Here is a 12,722-nt window from a genome sequence, read left to right on the forward strand (position 1 = left end):
CAAGCACTGATGGTCCCGATAAAGTGGCAGTTTATGTCCATTAACTTGTGTTAGTTATTTATTGATCAGGCAGAGGCACGCTTGATTTACTCAAGTGCAGATTTTTTTTTTTTTTCTTTTTTTGGCTGCATTTTCAAAATGATCTGCCGTAGCCTGGAATGTCGGTCTATTAGTAAGTCTATGCAGAACTCTAGACCCAGAGGACATTGTTAGAATACGGCTCCTGGCTATGAAGAAAGTCTTTCATTTATAATTAATATCTGAGATGAGAATATTGGGTTACGCAGGAGACAATCAGCAGACGTTTTTTTGAGAGTAGAGCATACTCTTGGAAGTCTTTTAAATGGAGCTTTCTGGGTTTTTTTTTGTTATTTTTTTTTCTTGAGGTCAAGTTTTCTCAAATTTTGCATTTGTTTTTAAATGGCGTTTTGTGTGAAGTAATCCTCTATCAGCAAGCTACAGCTGTGCCAGGCTGTTCTAGTGACAGGTGTGTGACGAATCTGTTTCTGATCAAAGCCTTTATTAAAAAATCCTTATAAGCACACTGCTTCAAGGCAAAGTATCTACCTTCGTGCAGGGCTGAGATTGCTGGCTTTCTTTTCATTTACTGCAATGATTAGGTATTTAAAGATGTCACAAACCGTTGATATGTGACATGCAACCCTTTTAGAATTCATATTTTTTGTTTTTTTGTTCAATGTTTAATATAATTGTAATAAAATGGTAAGCTATACCCTATGAACTCCAAAAGGGTGACTAGGTCTTGCCTTTTCAAGCATTCTTTTGCACTTACATGCTGAGTTCTAAAGGCATTCCGTATTGTTCTGAAAAACACACTTCTTTTTGTACATGGGATGTCCCGTCACAAATAATGAGTTACCCGAATGAATCTGCAGTACATATAAACTACCTCTCCCTGTTGCAAGTCAGTCTCAGTCACGAATGATAAGACAGCAGATCTAAAGACTGGCTTCAGGCACTCAGTGGGCAGGTGTGCCACAGCCATGACTGCAGAGATCACTCCCAAGGAGCAGCCTCTAAAGCAATGGCTCTGTCTATGGGCCAGTCTGGAGAACCTTGGAGGTTGAGAAATGGCCTGGTATCCCTTCAAAACCTTTTGAATTAGTGCTGAGTGAGCTGCCCTTGGTCATCCGACACTGCCCCCTACTGGCAGTGTATATAGCAGGTGTTTTCTACTTGTGTTTTTTTTTTAATTTTCTTTTATCGGGCCAACCCTCTGTATGTGAAATAGTGCCATGGATGTACTCCGTGAAATGACTCCCCAGCATGACAGAGTGGTGTGCTTTTGAAAGTATTCTCTTTCTGTTAAAACATACCACTGTGCTCCAGTCTGCTTTTCGGATGTAAAGGACTCCCCAGCAGTTTTTCAAGCAGAGCAGGCTTAGCTGCTCTAGTGTCCTGGCTGTAATCTCAAATGTTGCTGTACCGGATGGCCTCATGATACCTCAGAGGGAGCCATAGCATATAGGGGCAGAACATCCTTGAATGTGCTTTTTAAAATATAAATGGATCTGTGTGAGAAATAATTCAGCCTGTAATGTTAGATTCACCAAACATCATCTTCTAAAATTATTAAACTAATGAAACAATTACAGACTGATTTACAAACTACTGAAAAACTCTGTGTTTTATTATTTCTAGTTTGAAATTGTTTGGTTCTGTTTTTTTTTTTCTTTTTCTTCTCCCTGAGGAGAATGTGCTATTGACGAAGTGGAGTAAAAAGCTTCCAGAATCTAATCCTACTGCATGTCACATGTTCTGCTGTGTGCTATGCACAGATTATTCTTTCATTTGTTGAGGGTGTCAAATGGGGCTGTTAAACATCAGCTAAAGCAACACATATCCTGAGCTGAGGGATCGGAGTTACATGATTACTTTAACTACTGCAATGGCAGTAGTGTAAACAGGGAGTGCAACATATGCCTTTAATCCAGACTGATGGAGCAAGACCAGGGCAGCAGAAATCTTTCCAAAGGACGTTCTTCCAGATGGAATACAGAGCAGCAGCGAAGACTAGTTGTTCAAACCAGTTTGTTGGCAATAGTGCTATTTTCTACGTGAATTTAGATTTTGCAAATTACATTTTCTCACACGCGCAGAGGCACCTTGAAAAATGGGATTGCTTCATGCTTTCAGAAAAGCTTAGACATTTACCAAGGAAACTTCCAGGTCAATGTATTGTTATTGCTATGCTGCCTTAAACTACAGGGATGTTAGTTTAAATGCAAATACAAGAAGAAAGCAGATTTGATGTTTTGCATTTTTACTCAAAGGTTACCTATTTTAAATGTACGCTGTAGATCTTTTTTTTAGATTCTACCCACCACCGTTTAGGTGAATTGAATAGAAGACACTCTGTGGCCTGGATTAGCAGAGGGCTCTGTGTTCGACAATGTGAGAATTCCCAGTTGCATCCGTTATGCAGTTTGTCAATACAGTGATCCGTCACGTATCCACCCGTCACATATCCTCCCTAACCGTTTATCTGCCATCATCAACCTCTTCAGCACAGTGTGAGAGAGAGAACCAGAACCAGGCATAAACAGAGAGGGTCCAATCAAATCCTGCTTAATGAAAACCCAAATGAGAGGGCTAGCTCAAGCTGGCAGTGCAAAAGACTATAGTTACTCCTACTCCTGCTGAGATGCAATTAGATAGAAAACCCTTTTGAATACTAAAAGTTAGGGTGACCATGCACCCATGTGGTAAACTTTGACTTGAATTTAGTGTCGTCTGTTTCACCCATCAACCAAACTGTAGAGTGGCAGTAGTATTTACAATCCATGCCATGTCAGCAGCTGAGGACTTCACAGACAGGCAGACGAAGAGCCAGTGGAAGGGAAGGACATTGCAGCATCAGCGGAAAACACGCCTAAAGCAATATTCAGGATCTGTAAACGTACTGGGACAGCACTTGAAAGGGTTCCACTACAAGAGAAATTTCTAAGCTGCAAAGTGCTGTGGCCAGATCAGAGAAGAATGAGATTCTAAACCTTAATTTGGAGAATAGGGAATGCAGACCTCGGTAAAAGATCTTTCTGAGGGTGTAGTGACATTGTTTTGACCTGTAGAACAAGTGGTTTGGGATAATTATCCTCTTCTTTTACATACAGCAGCTCATCTTAGTTGGCCAGGTCCTTCTGAAAAAACAAATAAAAAATAAAGTTTCACCCTTTCAAAGATTTAGATACCGACAGCTTAGGAAAGTTATCTGGTTTATTAAAATTCCTTTTAACAACATGATTTGCAACAACATCTGTTAACATGAAGCGCCAAGATAAGGCAGGACTGAAAGGGTTCATTTCCTATGGAGAGATCTGTGACTATTCTTTTGAACCAACACACATGACTTTTCTTTTACAATCCACAATAAACAAACAAACCAGGTTTAATCTCTGGCGCAAAATCAGTTGCCTTTTTTTTTTTTTTTTTTCCTGAGCTTTGAAGTGTGTAGTGGGTGTTTGTTATGCAACGTGATTGATTTTATTTGGGTTGCGCCTCTTTAGGTAAATTAAAGATACATTAATCTGAGACGCATTTGATTGAATACATGAATAGCTTTATTGAAACGTCAGACCATTTGGAAGTCTTGTTGTTAGTGCCTTTACAGTTTTTACTTTACGTGCAGCAGTGGGTCAAAATCTTTTAAGTATAACTCTTGTTATTGGTAAATCATTGCTGTTTATTTGTATTTTGATCAGCTTTTACAAGTGGAGGGTACAGTATGATCGAGGCAGAGCTCCTTTTCCTTTGGCCAGGTGCAGGCTGGATTAGCTGTCTATGCCTGATGCTCGGATGTGTTGTAGCAATGTAATTTAGACTGACCTCCCCTTGTTTACCCAGCACTGTCAGAGATCTGGGGACTCAGTTATCCTCAAGCTTTGTCGGATCTTGTGTGGTGGGATTGAAAGCGTTTGTGACAGATGATTGAACCTGGCTCTGAGGCTTTAATTGCCGACGGCTCCTCGCATAGTTGAGAATTGACGAGAGCGGCTCCTGATTAAACTGGCTTCTCTCCCCCTTAGGGGTGGGGGGTGGCATGCTTGATTCTCTGTTTTGAAATCCTGTTCGGTTTTAAATTGGGCAACGGTATGCATTCAAATGGCCATGGAGATGCAGACAGGGCTGATTGGTAGGTCACTAAAAGAAGCATCACCATTGTAGCCCTTACCGTTGCCCTGCTTCTCATTGTTTCACTTTCCCATGATGCCAGCCACAAGGAAATCCACTGAAATACAACCAGTCCCTATATATGGGGTATGGAGAAATGGAATGCTTTGAATGTAGTTTGCCAGAGCAGCAGGGCAGAGATTAAAGCCAAAGTCGCTGACCTGTCATTTAACTGGGACTGTGGGATTAAAGCAGCTCTTCTTAAAATGGCTTGGCATTTTTTAATGTCTAAAAGGGAGATTGGATTCCTGAACAGCACTGTATCCAGTCACAGCATGCTGGGCTGCCAACGCCAATACTGGTGCATCTGCTTTTGCTGGGAGGACTCTATTCCAAATCCTGATCGGACACAGACCCATGTAGCTTTAAAATTGGCAATGCTGAACTGTTTGGACTGCAATGCTGTTTATAGCAGACAGCTGTCTCTTCATACCGGCTTTCCTTTACAAGTTAACAGAAGTGAACAGCGCAGTAAATATAAATTAGGTTTCCATCAATCAAACTGTATGGTATCTTTGAAGCCAGAAATACCTGCTGGTGAGCCTTCACAAACTGTAGCGTGGCTCGATGAACTGTCAGATAGAATCCATTCTTAGATTTGTTTATTTATTTATATACATATTTCGAGGAATTAAACTTTGTTGGCAAAAGGCACATGTCATGCTATTTCAATTTTAATCTTTTATTTATTTATTTATTTATTTATTGATTTATTTGGCCTTTGATGGAACAAAAGAAAATCACAAACAAAACAAAACAAAAAAACACAACATCCTGAAACATCCTTGTTACATTACTCAGAGTAGCATCTGATTAAAGTCTGTTAGATAGGTGGTCAGCTATTCTAGATGGTCTTTCTTTTGAGTTGCTTCGTGTAGAAAGTGAATGGCCTGCCCTTTGATTGCACAACAGAGCACCGCTGTGTGTTACCGGCACACACACTGTGCACATCAGAGTATTTCACACTGTTTCTTTTCACAAGCCTAGCGTGCCTCAATAACAACATGAACATAACTTCCCTTGCAGAGGATTGATTACTACATGCCCTGATGTTGAATTAATTCAAGTAACACTGGTGAAGGCCCAAGAAAAATGTGTGTCTACTTCACTAAAAAAAAATGTTTTACCTTAATTAACAACTAGAACTAGCACCTCATAAGTGTCACTCCAAATTCACTGTCAAAATAAATCTCAAATCATATTCTTTGTGTAAACCGTGCCAATAAAGTGTTAGTGTGCATATTGAAGGTTTTTGGTTCTGCAAAACCCCGTATGATGTTTAGCATGTAGAAAACATAATATTTGTTCATATAACGTGCAGTCAAATTGTTATGTCAGGAAGCATACACTTGTTTAACTTGCAGCAATAAAGTCGAGGCATGCCCAAATTCTCTGCAGAATGGAGATCCACTTGTTTGCCATAGATTTCAAAGTTGCTTTGTTTAGAAGCATCTCCTGAACATCAAGCTGCTATTGAGTTTTTGCAGTTCCAGACTTGACTTCTAAAGTTTCTTTCTCGGTTGTTGAAACTTTGTGCCACCCCCATGGTAAGGTCTGATAATGCTTTTTCTAGGCAACAGGCAAGCAGGCACTTTCAAAACCAGGCTCCTTGTTAGCTAGAGGGAATGTCTGTCTTAATGTTGAAAATGTTTAGCTGTGCTGTTCTGATGGAGCAAGGCAACCATTTCAGGCAGCATGCACTATGCATAGCAGACGCACTGACGCTGCTAATGGAACTTCTGTGTCATCCTTGCATAAATGAATGGTTGAGTTTTTAAAGACAAGTACCTGCAGATCATTTAATTGCTTTCAGGACCGTCTCCCCAAGGGGCTCTTCTTAAGAAAAATCATTTTTACAAATATAATGTTATAACACGCTTCCAATACAAATGCTTACATACCCAGTGATAAGCCTGTTTAGTTAACCTTGCTGTGGAATCATTGTGACCCTGCCACCCAGGCTGTGCCATGCAGTTGTGGTCATTACGCTGTTCAAATACCACGGTAATGCTTACAAAGAGTAAAAGATTAAATAACAACTGTGTCATGCTTTTGAAATGCTTGTTCCATTCATGCTTTTGAAACGTGGTTATTTATAGAGTTCATCACGCTCATTATTAAGCATTCAAAACAAGACCTCTAAAAGGGATGTAAAAGATACCCTGACTGATTGAACCTTGATTGTGAGCATGTCCTAATTTGCTGCCCGTCTTGTGACACTCTGAAACTGAGATTTAAAGAGCAGAATGGAGTGAGAATGTGTTTCTCTGCCCTGCAGAAAGCTCCAAGGGCACAGTATTGCAGGCATGCGTGATATACCTGCATAAATGTTCTCTTAAAATTTGAATGTATTTCTTATTTAAAAAATAAAAGAGCTTTTCAGATGCTGCACTGTAATTTCCAATCACTTTCTGCTTTAAAACATGAGCTTGTTAAACCTTTTCAAAGGACTCTCCACTTGAACTGTAGATGTGTGGCTGTTCTCGGAAGATTTTGTAATTTATTTATTTAGTTAGTTATTATTTTTTTTAAATCCTTTGTACTTTTCCATTTGCGATATAGAAAGCATTATTTCAAGTGGGGCAAAGCAATCCTCCACAATCAGCAGTGCTCTATTCACTTTTAATTTGTATTTGTTTTGTTTGATTGCCGTAGTTTCTAAAGTCTATCGAGAATGTTCAGAGTTACATCCCCTGCAAGAATGATTCATAAATATATACTCCTTCTCTATCATTTCTTGTGATCCTGAAACACGTGGACACACATATACACACACGAGCTCTAACATCATATGGTCAGAAAGTGTGATTTTTCTCTGCAGTCAAGGGATTTATCAGATGAGTGATATATTTAATTTCACACTAATGACATATTATTTTAGTATGTATAATCCGTCCTCCTTGTGTTTAAAAAAAAAAAAAAAAAAAAGCATGCATATATGTGAAGCAGAATTGTTTTTGCAACTTCTGCATGCAGAAGTTGTATGCCAACCCCCCTTTTCAAAAATGCCAAATAAAAAAAAAAATTATATATATATATATATATATATATATATATATATATATATATATATATATATATATATACACACACAGTACTGTGCAAAAGTTTTAGGCAGGTGTGAAAAAATGCTGTAAAGTAAGAATGCTTTCAAAAATAGACATGTTAATAGTTTATATTTATCAATTAACAAAATGCAAAGTGAGTGAGCAGAAGAAAAATCTACATCAAATCAATATTTGGCGTGACCACCCTTTTGCCTTCAAAACAGCATCAATTCTTCTAGGTACACTTGCACACAGTTTTTGAAGGAACTCGGCAGGTAGGTTGGCCCAAACATCTTGGAGAACTAACCACAGTTCTTCTGTGGATTTAGGCAGCCTCAGTTGCTTCTCTCTCTTCATGTAATCCCAGACAGACTCGATGATGTTGAGATCAGGGCTCTGTGGGGGCCATACCATCACTTCCAGGACTCCTTGTTCTTCTTTACGCTGAAGATAGTTCTTAATGACTTTCGCTGTATGTTTGGGGTCGTTGTCATGCTGCAGAATAAATTTGGGGCCAATCAGATGCCTCCCTGATGGTATTGCATGATGGATAAGTATCTGCCTGTACTTCTCAGCATTGAGGAGACCATTAATTCTGACCAAATCCCCAACTCCATTTGCAGAAATGCAGCCCCAAACTTGCAAGGAACCTCCACCATGCTTCACTGTTGCCTGCAGACACTCATTCGTGTACCGCTCTCCAGCCCTTCGGCGAACAAACTGCCTTCTGCTACAGCCAAATATTTCAAATTTTGACTCATCAGTCCAGAGCACCTGCTGCCATTTTTCTGCACCCCAGTTCCTGTGTTTTCGTGCATAGTTGAGTCGCTTGGCCTTGTTTCCACGTCGGAGGTATGGCTTTTTGGCCGCAAGTCTTCCATGAAGGTCACTTCTGACCAGACTTCTCCGGACAGTAGATGGGTGTACCAGGGTCCCACTGTTTTCTGCCAATTCTGAGCTGATGGCACTGCTGGACATCTTCCGATTGCGAAGGGAAGTAAGCATGATGTGACTTTCATCTGCTGCAGTAAGTTTCCTTGGCCGACCACTGCGTCTACAGTCCTCAACGTTGCCCGTTTCTTTGTGCTTCTTCAAAAGAGCTTGGACAGAACATCTGGAAACCCCTGTCTGCCTTGAAATTTCTGCCTGGGAGAGACCTTGCTGATGCAGTATAACTACCTTGTGTCTTGTTGCTGTGCTCAGTCTTGCCATGGTGTATGACTTTTGACAGTAAACTGTCTTCAGCAACCTCACCTTGTTAGCTGAGTTTGGCTGTTCCTCACCCAGTTTTATTCCTCCTACACAGCTGTTTCTGTTTCAGTTAATGATTGTGTTTCAACCTACATATTGAATTGATGATCATTAGCACCTGTTTGGTATAATTGTTTAATCATACACCTGACTATATGCCTACAAAATCCCTGACTTTGTGCAAGTGTACCTAGAAGAATTGATGCTGTTTTGAAGGCAAAGGGTGGTCACACCAAATATGGATTTGATTTAGATTTTTCTTCTGTTCACTCACTTTGCATTTAGTTAATTGTTAAATATAATATATTAACATGTCTATTTTTGAAAGCATTCTTACTTTACAGCATTTTTTCACACCTGCCTAAAACTTTTGCACAGTACTGTGTATATATATATATATATATATATATATATATATATATATATATATATATATATATATATATATATTGAGCTCAAAGAGCATATATGCATGTATGTATTAATGTTAATATTCTTGAACCCTTGTTGCTTTTTATTTCTTTCATGTATTAATTGGCTCCACAGCATTGAGCATTTTCTTAGACCCAAGACCAAAGAAGTGTATCTTTCCTTACACATGACATTACGTTTATCAAAGAAGTCCTTGAGCTTCCTGTTTATTTATTTAAAATAATTTCTGGCTTTTTTTCTGGCTTAATTGTTTTAGGATAAAAGCAGGGTTGCTGGATAATATGAACGATCTTAAGTTTCACTGTCTTATGCTGCCTTTTTTATTTTAACATTACACTGCTCTTGTCCTCCAGTCCTTTCCGCTTGTCTGTCTTTGTAATCTGCATTTATTAATGTTTCATTGAGAATGTGACAGATTTGGTATCTCTCTCTCTCACCCAGTCTGTTCCCCATTTCATCCTCTAATGCAAGATTATTATTTATTTTATTATTTTTATTTCTTAGCAGACGCCCTTATACAGGGCGACTTACAATCGTAAGCAAATACAATACAAATACAGTGTTACAATACAAGTAATACAATAAGAGCAAGAAATACAATAACTTTTGTTCAAGTGTGACAAACCACAATTCAATAATACAGCAGATAATAGTGATAGTTACACCAGGATATGATTAAATAGTGATAGTTACATCAGGATATGATTAAATACAAAATACTACAGGTTAAACACTTGGCAGATTACAGTACTCTGAAGTACAAGATTAAATGCAGTAAAATAGGGGGCAGATAAGAGCAAAATAAAGCACATTTAAATGAAGGGTGATAGTGTCCCAGGATACAAACAGAGGAGTTCTACAGGTGCTGTTTGAAGAGGTGAGTCTTAAGGAGGCGCCGGAATGTGGTCAGGGACTGGGCAGTCCTGACATCTGTAGGAAGGTCATTCCACCACTGCGGAGCAAGGGTGGAGAAGGAGCGGGCTCTGGAGGCAGGGGAGCGTAGCGGAGGTAGAGCCAGTCTTCTAGTGCAGGCGGAGCAGAGAGGTCGAGTGGGGGTGTAGGGAGAGATGAGGGTCTGGAGGTAGCTGGGTGCAGTCTGGTCAAGGCATCTGTAGGCTAGTACAAGAGTCTTGAACTGGATGCGAGCGGTGATCGGGAGCCAGTGGAGCGAGCGGAGTAGTGGAGTAGCGTGGGCGAAGCGAGGCAGAGAGAACACCAGGCGGGCAGCAGAGTTCTGGATGAGCTGGAGCAGACGGGTGGCGGACGCAGGGAGGCCAGCCAGGAGGGAGTTGCAGTAGTCTAGGCTAAGATTGCTGTTGTCTGTTCTCTTCCACTTGTTTAAGTCTGTTCTAAACTGTAGCTAATCTACAGTAGCACATAGATGCAAGATACTTTGCCTTAAAGGTCTAGATACACTGCTATTGCAAAGCAGTATCACACCATGCTGTTGCAGTATGTTGAAACTGATCTGAGAGGGTTGTAGTTTGTACAGCACTGGGTTTGTGATATGCCATACTGTATTAGAAAGGAAATAAAGAGCAATCCGCTGGCTGTGTTATTCTCCAGTAACTGTGTGTGTGTGTGTGTGTGCTTCACTCTTCAGGTGTCATAGCTATCCTGGTTCCAGAGCTTGATCTCGTCATCTCTCTGGTGGGCTCTGTCAGCAGCAGTGCCCTGGCTCTCATCTTCCCTCCCATCCTGGAGATCCTGACCTTCCACAGCGAGGGGCTGCCCTGGTGGGTCATCTGCAAGAACTTCCTCATCAGCGTCATCGGCCTGGTGGGCTTCGTGGCCGGGACCTACGTCTCCATCGAGCAAATCGTCCTCAGGAATTCTGCCAGAGGCGCGCTGAACGGAACTCTGTCCGGAGTGCACTAATCCGGGCAGCGTCAGGTTTTAAAGCTCCCTCTGGATTAGACCTGATGGGTTCTATCTCAAAGCGTCTCGCCCTCCACCTCTCAAAAAGGTTATCGTTGTAGATTTAAAATGCCGTGTCAAGGAAATATCATTCATCTTCTTTTTTTTTTTTTTTTTTTTTATGTTTTTTTTTAAGTTTTTTTTTTTTTTTTTTTTTTTTTTTTTTTTTTTTACTGACCTGAACGTTTTTATTGAAATGATCTCCCTGTTTGAACTAATCATTGTCTTCAAAAAGTTTTGACTTGAAAGTGCAATATAATATTAAGTTCTTTTGAAATAGTAACTTGTTGAGTTTTACTCTCACAAAGAATCGAATTGAAAACGACACATCAGGCCAGTATCTTATAAGATAAGCCAGACTGATACTTCTGTGAGTAAGCTTTAGACAACCAGAGGTGTGATGCATATCCTACAAGAAAGCTAAATCATACGGGCAGGAGGAAAGTGCCTGAAACTCAGAGGACGCAATATTAATGCTACCTTGCTGTAGATCAGGAGGTGCCATGCTCATCTCTTCATCAAACACTATCGCATGCCAAATGTACCGCAGTGTTGTCATTGTGTTGTGTTTTGATCGCACACTAAAGTGAACCTCTGTGTATTTGCATTCCTTGTTGTTTTTTTAGGACGATGCTCTAGTTTTTTTATGTCAATTATGCCAATGTGTCTGTTTTTGTGTTTCTTCTGTAAAGATGAACCATCACTGTTCTTCATGATAAAGGGAGTTGCAATACAGGTTTTACAGAAAACACTGTTTTAATTCTGCATCGCACAAGTTAGAGCTGAGGATCCTGGGGTCCAGCTGGACATTTATTTATTTTTGTTAGCATGTAAATGTATATTTCTTCTTGTTGCAGAGGAACAGTTTTATTTGAGTTGCAGAGGTTTCAGTAAGACTATAAACATTTAGTTGATCAATTGCTAGCTATTGACCTACTAACATGTGCTGGTCTACTCCTCAGGTACTGTGGCCAAGCAGCGTGTCGTATTTTCCATTGAAACCACTGAAGTGACCTGCTGGCTCTGTCTCTTATACTGCTATTGGGCATCGTTAGGGGCAGGGGGTGCACATCCCTGGCAAGGGGCTTACATTGGAGAACCTCCTACATTGTAAGAAAGGTCCACTTGTGATCATGGAGGTCATGGTCTGTCTGTATTTGGAACTGAGCTACTGGAGGTGCCCTGGACGGGTTGGGGAGGGGCAGGGAGGAAGGCAGTGTATTTGGAATCCTTTCTGAGTCCAGTACAGCTGTAAGAACGTTACATCGTGGAGGACCAGGGAGGGATTGTAAGCAGCCTAAGTGTCTGGTTTGCTTGGCTGTACCATTTGTTATTAACCCTTTGATTTCCAGCAGTGCATGCCTAGTTACATTGTAAAACTCAAAAGTTTCCAAAGTTTGACCAAAGTTTCCCTCCACCCCCCAGTACTGATATGTGATATTTTCATTCAAGAGGTCTGGCATTATTAATTAGAAACTGTAAAAAAGATATATGGAACAGTTTAATGTAATTTCTGCATTTGTGTTCTATTAATCATGATGGTTAATCTTGAAAAAAGGACATTTCACAGGGCTTTTTTTTGTCTGGTTGTTAAAACCCTTTCACAAAGCATTTTAAGATTAAAAAAAAAAACATTGTACTTGGAAGATAAGTTTGAGTTCTGTATTTTTGTTTACAAAATAATTAAATATGAGCAGTTGTGAAGACAGTATTTTGAGTTTTTTGTTCGTTGTATGTGTTTTATTTTTCTATTTGTAATGCTGAAATCCCCACTGTGCAATGGAAGACGGAGTTCACTAATTGTTTGTTTTATTTGATTTATATATTAATTTAGCAATATATCCAATACAATATGTACTTAATTGTGTTCTTTACTGTACTTCA

The 12,722-nt window shown here is 39.9% G+C and overlaps 1 protein-coding gene across 4 annotated transcripts in view; it reads left to right on the top strand.

Moving 5' to 3' along the window:
* LOC117964554 (proton-coupled amino acid transporter 1-like) overlaps nt 1–12,374 on the top strand; it is a 29,303-nt gene extending 16,929 nt beyond the window's left edge. For all 4 annotated transcript variants that reach the window (XM_058997078.1, XM_058997079.1, XM_058997076.1 and 1 more), the window contains one exon: nt 10,525–12,374. In XM_058997078.1, coding sequence (XP_058853061.1) covers nt 10,525–10,799 — 275 coding nt within the window. In that variant the 3' untranslated portion in view covers nt 10,800–12,374. The remainder of the gene's footprint in view (nt 1–10,524) is intronic.
* The last annotated feature ends 348 nt before the right edge of the window (nt 12,375–12,722 follow it).

This window comes from Acipenser ruthenus, chromosome 23 (genome assembly GCF_902713425.1).
Source record: "Acipenser ruthenus chromosome 23, fAciRut3.2 maternal haplotype, whole genome shotgun sequence".
In the NCBI taxonomy this organism is placed as follows: domain Eukaryota; kingdom Metazoa; phylum Chordata; class Actinopteri; order Acipenseriformes; family Acipenseridae; genus Acipenser; species Acipenser ruthenus.